This window comes from Sebastes fasciatus, chromosome 11, assembly GCF_043250625.1.
Source record: "Sebastes fasciatus isolate fSebFas1 chromosome 11, fSebFas1.pri, whole genome shotgun sequence".
Lineage (NCBI taxonomy): Eukaryota > Metazoa > Chordata > Actinopteri > Perciformes > Sebastidae > Sebastes > Sebastes fasciatus.
The window spans coordinates 17752676-17767282 of record NC_133805.1 but is presented as its reverse complement, the minus strand read 5'-3'; the positions used below and the strand labels follow the sequence as shown (position 1 = coordinate 17767282).

Here is a 14607-nt window from a genome sequence, read left to right as displayed (position 1 = left end):
CCTATATAAAAGGGCTTGGAGCGCCGTTCCCAGACACGCCAGATGGATACAGTCGGACTACGCGGACGCATCATTACGCACCAGACCGACTCCTGAGAAAAATCAAGCGAAAAGGAGGATTTAAAATATTTCCACACTGAACTGATTATTTATTTGTACCACAGTTGCTCCTCCACATGGATACCGGCTGTTTCACCGCGGCGCAGCGCATTTCGTGCCACGCCATGAATGCGGATTTATTCAAGCCTGCTGCTCCGGCGGAGCGAGCTGGACCTCAACAGTCTTCAGCTCCTCCGGTGAAAACCAGCAGGAATAATAAACCCGAAATCAAGCCGGAGCTGGCCCAGGTGGTGACGGACTCAAAAACGGGGAGATCCTACAGTAAAGGGAAGCTTTTGGGAAAGGTATGAACGATTTGTTACATGTTACATGTGCTTGTCTGGCTTCACCACAGGGTTCCGTCTTTTTTTTCAGGCGTTTTTGTCTGAAAGATGTGGTCTAGAATATTTAACGCTGTTTTAGGTCGCTGTCTAGGATTTTAAGATTCATTATAAGCCATTTTTCAGGTGTGACATGAATGTGAAATGACCTCGTGGTTGGTGGATGTGGTGGCCAATCTCTTTCCCTGATGTGCGCGTCATTGCTGAGTGAATCAGGCGCAAGGTGTGCCCAGATTGGCAACACCTTCTAAAAAAAAAAAAAGATTATTATTCACAAGAATCCTCGCATTTTAATGAGACTGTTAACGCAATAATATACCTAGTCGACCATGCCATGACTCCTCTCCTTAACATCCCCACTGTAATGATTCCTGACATGTATGAATGGAGCGACTGTGCCAACATGTTGCTCGTCATCGATACGCTGCGTCGGGCTCACAGCCAAGGCTTGCTGTTTCTTTTTCTTTTTTTTTGCTTTCTCTGCTGCCTGCCGCAGAGCTGGAAACGTCTTCGTCAATTTCACGGTTAATGAATGCAGCAGCAGCAGCCTTGTCTGCCTCAAACTCCTCATGTCCTCAAGCATATTGATTGCATCTAGAAAATGTGAATAAACATGATAGTATTAGACGCATATGAGAGCATCCAAGGTAACAAAAGATGCTTGTCAACTTGATTATCATGATTCTAAATAAATGATGCATGTAAATGTAATGCTGTATTTTCCTCTCTAATTGATTACCTTTCAGTATTGGGCTAAATCATTGAATCATATTGATCCTTGGATCAAAGACATGCCATTGAGGCAAGATAATTTATGGCCATTGCAGGTTTTTAACCTGCTGCTTTCTTAACCGACCACCCTGTTTGTTTCCTCCCCTATAAAGGGTGGCTTTGCTCGATGCTACGAGATGACAGACCTTTCCAGCAACAAAATGTATGCCGTGAAGGTGATCCCACAGAGCAGGGTGTCCAAACCGCACCAAAGGGATAAGGTACGTGATCGAGCTTGTTTATGTCTCTCAGAGAGGCCCATTCATGCATAACCTGAATTTAATCAATGTTTGGATTGAAATATATGCTCAAACCGTCACATTTTTTTTTTTAACAGATCACGAATGAGATCGAGCTCCACAAAACCCTGTCGCACAAGCATGTGGTGAAATTCTCCCATCACTTCGAAGACCAGGAGAACATCTACATATTCCTCGAGCTCTGCAGTCGGAAGGTAAGACTTCAGAAACGTCTAGAACAGTCTGCACAGCTTGTGTGTGTGTTTTGCTTGCAGCCCAGGCACCCACCTGAATTACAGCAAGTTCTATGCTACTGTGGCTGTTTGTGTGATGTATGTACATTCCCACTGATGGATGCCGAGTTGACAATTGACTCATTGCTCTGTCCCCACAGTCCCTGGCACACATTTGGAAGGCAAGACACACGCTCACGGAGCCAGAAGTGCGGTATTACCTCCGACACATCATATCAGGCCTCAAGTACATCCACAGCAGAGGAATCCTGCACAGAGATCTCAAACTAGGTATGTCGAAACACGGTGTACGAACACAATAGGCATCCCAGGAATCTGCTGTGACGTTAGGGCAGGCACACATGTTATGTGCGGAATGCTGACTGCACTGATGTTTTTGTCTCTTTTTTTTTTCAGGCAACTTCTTTGTCAACGAGAACATGGAGCTGCGGCTGGGAGACTTCGGCCTCGCTGCCAAGCTGGAGACAGTCGAGCAGAGGAAAAAGTACGAGTTTTTAATCATTTTACTATTTATTTTTTTTAGATACTTTTGTATTTTTCTAGTGGAGGGTTGAAGAGCGACTGATGACGTTTTTTTTGGGAACAATTTATACCCCTATTTGACTCCCATGAGTGGCTACTGTTCCCAAACACAACATCAAAGAACCTGAACATCACAGCCATTTTCTAGGCTTTCATAATGCACATTGATCTAAAACCATTACGTCAAATCACTGAGCACATAACCTCCTCCCACTACTTTCCCCTTCAGTAAGTACCTAACTAAACCGGTTTCCAAGTGGCAGTTGAATGTAGCGCTCAGAGCAGAGTTTCAATACCAGTTTGACAACTTCCTGTGGAATACCAGAGTGCGGCAGAAAAGAAAAGTTAAAAAAAAAAAATGTTTCAACCACGACTTCCTTGTCTGCATGATGCATCTACAGAACAGAAAGCATCTACAGAACAGAAAGCATTCAATCTTTCCTGTACTTGTTTTTTTCTCAGAACAATCTGCGGGACTCCCAACTACTTGGCCCCCGAGGTGCTCAACAGACAAGGCCACGGCACGGAGTCTGACGTCTGGTCCCTCGGCTGTGTCATGTGAGTTCTCAGTCATGTGTAAAAAAACAATTGTGTATTTTTGGAGGAACAGGTTTAGGTGTTTATCTTGGCTTCATCTCCGTCAGTGACAGAATGAGGACACAACCACTGAGATTGTTTTCAGTCTGAATCATTGACCAATGGTTTATCCTCCTTTTCAGGTACACACTGATGTGTGGCAACCCTCCTTTTGAGACTCTCGACCTGAAGGAGACCTACAAGTGTATAAAGGAAGTTCGGTACAACTTGCCATCCTCGCTTTCCCCCCCTGCGCAGAAACTCATCTCAGCTATCCTGCAGAAAAACCCCAGCGACCGACTCGCACTGGATCAAATCCTCAATCACGAATTCTTCACCAAAGTATGCGCAAGTCATGATAATTTCAGTCAGTTTAAAGAAACAATGATGGGATTTGATGTTTTTAATCCATTTATTAGCTAAAGATCATAAGTCCTTTTAAGAGCTGCTCTTAACAGATTAGTTGTCAATTATTAAATTATTATACCAACCATTTTGATAATCGGTTACAGTAATTTTTAAAGGAAAAAAAAGACAATTCTGATTCCAGCTTCTTAAATGTGACTCTTCTGGTTTCTTTACTCCTCTGTGACGGTAAACTGAATATCTTTGAGTTGTGGACAAAACAAAACATTTGAGTCATCTTTGGCTTTGGGAAACGCTGATCGACAGTTTCCCGTCACTTTATAGACCAGACAACTAATCGATTAATCGACACTGAATAAGTTGTTAGTTGCAGCCCTAATGTCTTTGGGAATGGGGACAATGGTGCTTTGTGTCTAGAACAGAATATTAAATGTCAGCGCGAGACACATCATCATCATGTTGTCCCACTTGCATCCTCCTCACCCTCCCTTTCTTTCGTTCTTCCTCCTCTAGGGTTTCACCCCTGATAAGCTTCCCCCAAGCAGCTGTGTGATGGTGCCAGAGCTGCACCCCCCCAGCCCTGCCAAGAAATTCTTCACTAAAATGGCAAAGAGCTTCTTTGGCAAGAAGAAAGTAAAAGGTAAGCAGCCCAGCAGCAGTCAAGTGACTGAGTCCATAGAAAACTAGGTTATCTCTTTCGTACGGCATCTGTTAATTACATATTTGTCCCTGCCTGACTGTAATCATGACGCAGGACCGGTTCTCTTGATCTGGTTTTGTATCACGAGGACTGACGCTTTAAACTGTAGATGGTATTCAGTTTTGGATTTCTGTCAAGCATGTCCGAGAAGAGCGGTTGTTAAACGCTCCTGTGGTTAAAACATTATTTGTTGTGACTACAATGCGAGAATCTTATGTTTGCAGTGGAGAAGATCCCATGCGAGGAAAAAGATGACAAAGACATTTCCAAGCTGGTGTCCGGCATCGTTAAATGCTCCATCAACAGGCAGATCAGTTACAAGACAGTGGGACCCAATGAGGTATATATTTAATCATCCTTTGTCCCATGTCTGCAAGTAAAACATGTTGGCTGTGTTTACTTAAACAAAAATGGTGTATGTTCAGGCACTAATGAGGTCATTAAGTCCCACAAGTAGTACAGTACATATACACTGTTTGAAATAAGCTGAACAAATTTTTTTCTAGTATCTGAGAAAACTGTTGCTGCATCCTTCCCCTTTTCTCTCTACTACATAAAATGAATCCCATCTTGTATTCAGTTGAGAATAAATGCCACATCAGGAAGCTCAGTTGGCCAATCCCCCATCAGACGGTTGTAGTTGCTATTTATAGAGCCCAATAGGAAATGCATTGTTTGCTCTTTGGTGTGACTGTTTCTTTGTCGGCTTGATGATGGGCTCTGTGCTGAGAAAACAGACTAGTCAAGAAGCGTACACCGACTACACAAAGTCAAAAGTACCTTGTTCACATATATCAACTTATTTATGAACACATTCAAAGCGAGTGTGCGAGCATTAATAGAATACATTCACGAGGTCTCGTGTGGTTTTTGTTAACTCCGTGGTTACCCTTTTTTAAATTGTTTCTGTCCTCTGCTCTTACTATCGCTCGTTTGTTTTTCTTGTTTTACTTGTCATGAATGTGTGTTAAATTGTATGTTTGTTTTTTTTGTTGCTGCTCAGGTGCCCTCTCCCATCGGTCAGGTAGTCAGCTCCGTGCCTCTGGAGCCAACACCTGCTGAGGAGGAATCCAGAAAGTCAATCTCTCGCTCCTTCAAGGGCACCACGGCCAGCAGCTCAGAACGTAGGTCCCAATACTCTTCTTTGAGTGCATATATATATTTTTAATTTTTAATTCCTTTAGTCTTTTTCTGGTCCATGTTTAATTCTTGTTTTCTCTCCAGCGTGTGAGGACATCCTGACCCCCGCAGCTGTGTCTGAATCGGCCGTGAAAGTTCTCAACGGCTGCCTGGCTACCATGCCTGCAGGTAGGAATTGACCTTCAACATAATATCACAGATCAATGTTGTGTCTAACCACAAGACAATAAACAGAAATGCTGAGTAGCATCTTTGCATCTGAGATTAGGCTACAGAGCACCAAAATGGCACGCCAAAAAAAAAAATGCCGCTTCCTTCAAAATGAACCATCTCTTACTTTCTGTTACATTAAATACAAATGATGCATTCAAGTTTAATCAACCAGATCTTTTCTACACCTCAGCCATTTCTTCACATCCTCTGAATATCTGCTGACTCATGTAGCCTACAGCACCTTAAGTTTTGTTAACATTTGTAGCATCTTTTTTTTGTTGTAAAATGCTGACTTATAGACTTTGGAAATATAAACTTTTTGTGTCCTCCATTTACTCAGGATTGATATTAATGGGCTGTGAAATTGTTCCACAGTCCCTAACATGTTTTTATCTCTTATCTCTGCAGCCACTAGAAACCCGCCCTGTTTGTCCAGGCCCCAGTCCTTCCTGTGGGTCACTAAATGGGTCGACTACTCAAACAAATACGGTTTTGGCTACCAGCTCTCTAACCAAAGCATCGGTGTGCTCTTCAATGAGGGAACACGGCTCAGCCTTTGTGACCAACGCAAGTAAGTACCAGAAGAGCTACAGTATATACTTAAAGGTGTCATGTAAACATTTACATTGTGCTTGTACAATTTTGGACTAGACTCCGCCCAGTAACTCGTCATTTTACGATGGGGACTTTAATTTCTAACGTTGACTCCAATCAAGCAGTAAGACTAACTTGTGCTTTTCCTGTCTTTCCCTCTAACCAGGACAGTCCACTACTGCTTCCCCAACAACAAACACTTCACTTTTGCTGCTGACGCTCTACCTGAGCAGCTTCGCAGCCAGAAACAAATTGTAGAGCTCATGGCCAACTACATGGAGCAGAACCTTATGGAGGTATGAGCAAAGCGCTTCGTTTTTAGCAGTTAGACAATGATTTAATGGGACATCCTGTGAATTGATCATGGACTATCGTGCGATTATCGCGATCAAATATTTGAATCGATTGACAGCCCTAATATCTATATATTGGAATTCCATGCTTTTTTTTCTTATTTCTATTCTGAATCTTTTCTGTCCTCTTCAGGGTGGAGATCTGCATTGTGAGGATCAAGTATCAGGTTGTCCTCCTCTGCTGCTCCAGTGGGTGAAGACTGACCACGCTCTTCTCATGCTCTTCAACAATGGCACTCTACAGGTTCGAAAAAGCTCATTGATTCTATATTTAGTGCAGCGCTGCAAACCAAGTTACAAGAAAAGCCACTTTGGTAACACTTGTATTGGATTATGGACCTCTTCTTCTTACATTCATGCTCTGTTTTGAATCCCCTCCAGGTGAACTTTTACGCGGACCACACCAAGATCATCCTGTGCAAGTCATCTGACGACTCCTACCTGCTGACCTACATCAGCCGGGAGCGCGTCTCATGCACGTACCTCCTCAGCATGCTGAACGAGATGGGCTGCACCTCCGAACTGAGACACCGACTGCGATACGTGGTCCAGCTGCTCCAACATCACGCTGATGCCTGAGAGCGCCGCTCAGTGCCTCCCAGGCTGCCCGACTGGCAGATGCCTTGGAGGCGACCTGACCAGTTAACACCTCTTCTTAGGCAGCGTGACTGGTTGATAAAATTTCTCAAGGCGGTGACGAGCCGACGGACGTAAAGCTGCTCAGAAGTGTTGAGCAAATATTTTTGTCTGACCTGGTGCTTAGGCAGCTGATGATCAGATTGATTCACCTTGATGAACATCAAGCAGTCAGGAAGTTCTGCCTCAAGGGTTTGTGCCTGTCCAGCTTCTGCCTCAAAGGTATCCACCTGGAAGGTATTGATACCTGAAATAAGAGACTCCTACCTGGCCTGAAATGATGGATCCCTCACAGGCAGATGCCTAAATGAACTCCCAATTACCTTCCTCACTCACTCAAAACCACTGCTTCTATGCTGGATCTTTCAAAAAGCCACCAACCAGCTTCCACTGATAGCCGAAAAATACAGGCATGGTTTCTCAAAGGTATCTAAACACTAACATGTATTTGCTCGCAACGGAACAAGGATAATCTTGCAGCTGCAATTCGTTTTAGACTCTGTTTTCCTAAAGTGTTTTAGCAGCAAGGTCATTTATGCCGTTGACTTGCACTGGAATTGTCATCTTGCAGCAGAGATGCTTTGGGAAGAACTGTGGTTTGATTGGAGAGAGAGACCCTCCTACCCTCGGTTGGTTTCTGGCCTGTTTGGACTATGGTGCACACATTAATTTTTTTGTTTCTCGTTTTTAAAAAAAGAAGAAATTGAGCCAACTATAGGATCACACTACGATCTTGACCTCACATGCACAAATAACATTCCTGGCCTTATTTGATGATGGTGATGCTAAGGTTCGGAGAAGGTTATTGCTTCTTCTGATCCAACATCGCTTTTGTCTTTTCTTTTTTGTTGTTAGAACAAATTTCACTGATGTGGTACACGGCATACTAAAGGGGCTATGGGAGCAACACAATTTTGCACCTTTTTTTTTTTTTGTAAATTCATCTGGAAATGAAACCTTTTACTACCACTTATTATGATTTTTTTATTTGTTTTTAACTAGATACCAAAAGGCATTTTCTTTGTTGGTTTTTAAAATGATTCAGTTTTAAATTCACAATGCAGTAGGTGAATGTGTGTGTGCTACACGTGCTGGTAAACAAAACTGTTTGGAAAATGAGGGTGGGGAGGGGGGGATAAAAGTGCCTTTCTGAGGGATGTATGTATTGTGCAATAACAGCCCTTTGTGAATGTCAAGCTGGATACAAACAAGAATCGAGAGATGGGTTTTACAAGTGGGATTTACTTTTGTACTGTGAGCAAAGTTTAGAAGTAAGTCCAATAGCACTACACTCTCACTACCTGGTATAAGCTTTTAGAACAACTGGCATCATAAGTATATATCCCAGTAATATCTACTATGGAAAAAAGAAAACATTGTACTTTGTTGTACTGTACTGTAATCCTTATCGGTTTACATCGCTTTCTCGACCCAGAGTTGTATCCTAAAAACTGTGACCTGGAATGCAAGTATTACGTACATGTGTTTTCAAAAAACCCAACATTGTGAAAGCCATCTGCCAATTCAGAAGAGTCTTTATTTTTTTGGCACATAATGTCCTGTTTATTTATTTTTTATTTATACATGTTTTTTTATTTATTGTTTAAATGTTACGGTCTTGACACAAGGAAATGTTCAACTCCGATCACCTTTTGTATGTAACATATTTGGGGGGGAAAATGGGACAAAATAAAGTTTATTGAAAATGACCTTATTTTGCATTTATTGTTGCTCATTGGAACATGTTGCATTTTCTGCTGTAGTTTAGATTTTGGTTTTTCAAAATTGGCATCTTGGTACATGTAATTTCTCTTTTGAAAGAAAACTAAAACTTAGTGTTGTCATAAAAAAATACATGATTAAATATTCAATGCACTTTTCACCATATTTGGTCAAATGTGTTTTTAATTAAGAACCTAAATATCTAATTTGTCAGTGGTATATGCCTCCCCAATGGCTTACACTCAGTGGAGTAGGGTATGTGCAGGTATACTGGGTATACCCACCTCCTTTTTCTGGCAGTTTATAGTATACCCACTTATCTGCCAAAAATTCATTGGAATATGAGTCTACCCACTTCCTCCTCAGTAGAACACCCATCTCATCAACGACCACTACACCACTAGTTACACTCAGATGTCACTCAGATGCCAGATAGACTCTTTGTGTATGTGTGTGTTTGAGCCTCTGGCAGTGACTGTAAAGCTCTACAGCCATGTTTAAAGTTATAGACTTAAACACTATGCAGATGACATTCTTTTGTTTTTAGACGCCTAGCATGATCTGCCCCTAGTTCTCATTGCTAAAATCATACCAATTAAAATAAATGTACTCCCCTGACTTCAGTATCCTCTATTTTATGAATGTCTTGGCAAGTAGATTGACCCTCAACTGCAATGAAAAGAAGTCTATTAGATCTACTTAACATAGTAGGAAGCATACAGTAGGAAAGAACTTCGAGAAGTGACGGTGCCAACTCAAAAGGGCAGCCTTGGTACGCCTAATAAAGTCTTGTAATTGGGCATTCTATGAGTATTCAGTCTGGGGACACCTGGACCTGTTTCTGCTCTTCTTGTGGAGCTTTGTTGAGTGAATATAGGCACAACATCACTGAGAAAGCAAGAAACATTTCTATTGTTTATTACACCATAGTAGCCGACAACAATGCACTCTGCTAGCCCCCTCACAATTCACACATATGTTAGGGAAGACTGGCAGGAAACCTTTGTCAGAACACTGTTTAGTGCAATGGATTAAGGTATACTTTGGTTGTGAAACGGCAAAGTTTAAAACTGAAATTAAAATGTATGCACACCCCAATTTTGTATCAGGTGATGAAGGTGTATTGTCAATCTGTTGTAGCTGTAAACATCTAGTGTGTGCTACGGGCATCAGATAACAAGCATAAAATGACACCACACAGCACTGTTGTGTTTATACAAATCCTCGGTGTCTATGCTTTTGCCATTTCCTTGTCTGAAAAATGTTAAATGCGTCATGTTTCATGTGACACAGCTTCTTAACAAAGAGGAGCTTCTAAACATGAAATTTTTCTTGTTGCCCTGAAACCCTCAGCAGTATCACTGACATGTCAGTTCCTCATCAAAGCATCTATACACTGTCCAGAATAACTTCATTAAGTAAACAGTGTATGCACTCTGAAGCATATGAATTCCTCCTCACAGCTTTCATAAAGACGTGAAAAATAAAGTTTAAATAAATGTGCGACACAGTACAGCAGCTCAATGCAGTGTCAGTACAGCCCAGTGCGACTTCATTTAGTAAACAGTGTTACAGGAACTCGACATGCGATATTCTCACTACAGTTATACACCTTCTAAATGTCATTTGTTTAGCAAAGTGTGGAAGCAGACTATTATTCCAAAATACAAATTTAATTCTAACATATAATCAAAACTGGGTAAAAACAGTCCAATGTATAGCTTCAATGGTGGACATTTACTCTCTTTTATTGAAAAATGCTCAGAGAAAATGAACGATCGGGGTACAATCTGTTTTTTTGCCATCTGTCTAAATCTGCATACAGTATCACACGACAGACTCCAGCTTCAGATCAGGAGAAAATAGTCAAATGTGTTGCAATAAGAGTCACGCATCACTGTTTCAAACTTGTCGAACTAGTTTTATTATCTGTCCAAGAAAGGGACACATTCTGTTCTCGGTAAGTTTCCATAGATATGAATACCTTGAAAAGGCAAATGCAGTTTTTCATTTCAAGCCAGAAGGGCTGCGTGTAGCAAAAAAAAATATGCTCAAATCATAACATGGCAAACTCAAGTCTAACAGGCAACAACAGTCGTCAGTGTGCTGACTTGACTATGACTTGCCCCAAACTGCATGTGATTATCATAAAGTGGGCATGTCTGTAAAGGGGTACACATACAATCCACTTTCATTCACATATCTTGAGGTCAAAGGTCAAGGGACCCCTTTGAAAATGACCATGACAGTTTTTCCTTGCCAAAATTTAGCATAAATTTGGAGCGTTATTTAACCTCCTTCCCGACAAGCTAGTATGACATGATTGGTACCAATGGATTTCTTTGTTTTTTCTAGGTTCATATGATGCCAGTATCTTCTCTCTAGCTTTAGAACTGAGCTTGCGACAACCTCCGAAATATTGATTGTGTTATTGCATTAAAAAAATGTGTGGCGTTAAATGGATTTTGCTTCAACGCGTTATTATCACGTTAACCTTGATAGCCCTAATAGATATGGACATAGACCTGTAATTTCACATAATGTGCACATAAACACATGTGTTTTGCATCTGGGCACAAAAACACCAAAATCACCAAAATCACACAAACAAACAAACAAACACACATACAGCCTGGCTCTCTGCCACACTCTCAGCTGATGTAATGATGCAGCAGTGCTCTTTCTAACCATGAACACATCAGTCAGAGAGGAATTGCAGCCTTGTTAGTGGGTTGTTTTGCATTGTGCACTTGTATTTGTGCGTATACAAAAGAAAACTCACATGGCAGCTCCTCTATGAAAGTCCTTACAGACAAAAAAGAGAGAGAGAGTGAAGTGTCGTCAAACGTCCCTCCTGATTGCGCGCTGGAAACTGGAACCGCAGCAAGAGATCACAAGACTCCTCCGCTGTGGCTCTGATGCCAAAATGTGCTGATTTCACATCTTTAATTGCAGCGTGAGACGTTCACTTCACTCCACTCAGCCACTTACCTCAGAGGTGTGAATGATAATCTTTACTGAATTCCATACTGTTATACCCCACAGTATGACTGTTCTGAATTTAGCAATATGCTTAAACAAATGAGCAAAGAAATGTTATTTATCCATTAAGATTATGTTGACGTCACGTCACAGAGAGACGAACAGATACAGAAACAGATGTGATGTGTGCCCATGTTAGAGAGAGAGATAGGGAGGGAAATTTCAGTGTTAATAAAGACAGAAATTAACTGTTATCTCTTCCTAAGTTACTGATGCTATCGGCTCACACTGGCAGTTTAGACGGAGGAGGGAGGCGTGCTGTATTCTGAATATATTCACAGGTCTGTCTCATTATCTTCTTTTTAACTCTGCACTGCTGTTCTTAAGAAGTGCAGCCCTCAGTATGTGGTCCAAAATCAAGCAATGTCACTGTGCTCCTAGATCTCTGCAACCTATTAAGTGAGCATATTATCACGACTCACGACTATCACGGAATTATCCTTTAGACCGTATGAATGTGCGCACATCCGCTGACGTCACCACACTAACAATTGTTACATAGTAAAATACATGTAAAAATAGTATTAAAGGATTAATAAGCTGTGACATAAATATCCCTTTTGCTTCTCCCTCTTTACTGAATGGTGTAATGCATTAGCAACGCAACCCATGTTCAGTTTATGAAAGCTCTTATTTGTTGCCTTTTCCAGGAAACATCCACAGATTGGCAGGAAGCAATGCGTTTCATGCTTCCAACAACAACAGCAGCTTGTTTGGCATAAATAGAAGATCTCAGAAGCACGGAGAGGAGCCGACAGAAAAAACAATGCCATAAAAACGGATTCGACATGGATTCAAACAGATCACATTATGATGTCTCTGAATGTGGTTTCTGGGAAATGCAGGGCAGAATGAAAGTTGGAAAACCAAAAATATCATGAGAATCTTTTATTATTAAAGTTGACTTATACATTAATACTGTTTATTTGAACTGTGCTTTTCAAAAGCACAGTGAATGAAGACAAAACAAAAAGATACTGAAAAATTGTTCAAATCAGACATTTGTAATTGGAATGTGGAGTCATCCTGGAATTATAAAATGGGAAGCTCAAATCACGCAATCGGATAATACCCACATACCACTGCTATGACGCACTTTCAGTATCACTCCACGTCTGAGAAAAAAAGCTTGCTTAGCAACAGGGTCACGGGGGGATCACTTCCGCCAACACGGAATAGTTTACAAATACAAAGTTAGCTACCAAAACCCGCTACAACATGGAAACATGGTTAACATGTATGAAGTAGTGGATTGAGCAGTGCCCATCTCCAGAAAAAAATCTACCTGCTAAACGATATGCAGCGCTACGTAAAGAGGAGGTTAAACAAAGTTGCCCAGAATATGCAAGGAAGCAGGAACACAGCAGAAATACACTAAGCACTGCCTCCGCAGCACCATGATTCAGAAACTATCTGATGCCGATCTTGACACGAGAGATTATGGCCGTAAATGGATTGGCAACCAAAACTTGGGGACCGGAGAAAGTGGAGCAATACATCTCCACCTAACAAAAAATGGCAAACCTAGTACAAGCACTTATGAAATCAAACCATTCTGAGGCAAAAAAAACTCTTCCATTCACCAGGTAGGAGCTGCAATCAGTTTTTGGCAGGTGAAAACTGTATTTTATGGGTTGTAATGGTCCTTTAAAGGAATTTCAGCTGGTAAAAAAGGACTGACTGGGCTATAATCTGTCATATATAATCCTCATGAATGAAATCAAACCATTCTGAAGTAGAACAAACCTTTCAGTCACAAGGTAGGAGCTGCAATCAGTTTTTGGCAGGTGCAAACTGTATTATTACATTGTAAATTAAACCATTCTGAGTCAGAAAAAAACCTAAGGAAACAACTTCTTTAGGTTTAGGCAATCAAACAACTAAATTAGGTTTAGGAAAAGATTGTAAAATAACTCCAGAAGTTTTTCACTTGCGTGTAAAATAAATCAACGTTGACTTCTGGTTTCACACAGGACACTTAACAGCAGTCATTCTTTTTAGGGAACATTATTATTTATTAATAAAAAAACGATTTAAATTGGAATGTGTCTATACATTTTATGTTGCCATACTTGATGACCGTTTTATAAAAGCAATAGCTCACTTCAGACCGTTATATGTGGTGATTAGATCACAGCTTATATCACATCGCGTCAGGCCAAACAACGGCCCTTAGCTGTGATATAATCACAACCTATCATGGCCTTTTGTGAGTTACTGCTTAAATATACTGCATCACCTCCTGAGCAGAAGCTCTTTAGATACTGTGCAGCAATGTCAGCATTAAATCATTTGCTCAACAGTATACCCAATGTACCTTTACGGCAATATGCCAACTCACTTCAGCAATATGATTGCTTTCTCAGCACCTTCTTTCTTTCTTTCTTTTTTTCTTTCTCTTTTATTCTGGTCAAAGGATGCTGTTGGATGGGTCATCAATTGTTACTGATGAGATCAGCTTTCCAAACCTGTTTATCTAAATGAGGTCATTGGAAAGGGATTTTACAGATATGGCAGTGAGACTGACATGACAGAACATGTCTTGATTGGCTTGGTGACACCCAATGGTTTCACTCACAGACTGACGGCAACAGGAACTGAACTTGATTGCATTAGTTAGTAAATGCGGTAATCTTTAAAAATGATGATAACATTGTTATACATGTGGATAATTACTATAATGAAAAGTTCCCGAAGAGGCAAACATCCCTCATTTGTTCTTTAGAGATGTTGAAATAGGCGTCCCAACAGGAAGGAGAGAAGTCTGTTAGCAGATGTTACAGGACGTCCTGTATGTGAGAGAAGTATTCACACAGTATTTTCACATTAACCTTCTGCTTAAAGTAGTGTTAATTAGAAGATATTACTTTTCACACATTTACAAAATGACAATTCCCACTAACATGTTATATGACATCATATTTTCATGGTGAGGTCACCCATCCACTCCCAAGACTGAAATGATTTCCTGTGGCAGGATACACGTGTAAGGTCAAAGCCAAAAAGTCCAACTCCCTGCACGCTGAGAGTAATAGAGTA

The 14607-nt window shown here is 40.9% G+C and overlaps 1 protein-coding gene across 1 annotated transcript; it reads left to right on the top strand.

Annotated features, from left to right (window-relative positions):
* Positions 1–34: 34 nt before the first annotated feature.
* On the top strand, positions 35–7815 carry plk3 (polo-like kinase 3 (Drosophila)). Its single transcript, XM_074651242.1, has 15 exons — positions 35–404; positions 1325–1432; positions 1549–1665; positions 1845–1974; positions 2101–2188; positions 2689–2784; positions 2946–3144; positions 3682–3808; positions 4093–4208; positions 4872–4992; positions 5093–5176; positions 5630–5792; positions 5982–6111; positions 6302–6412; positions 6550–7815. The coding sequence occupies exons 1-15, from the start codon at positions 177–179 to the stop codon at positions 6745–6747; spliced, it is 2016 nt and encodes a 671-aa protein (XP_074507343.1). The 5' UTR covers positions 35–176; the 3' UTR covers positions 6748–7815.
* Positions 7816–14607: the final 6792 nt, after the last annotated feature.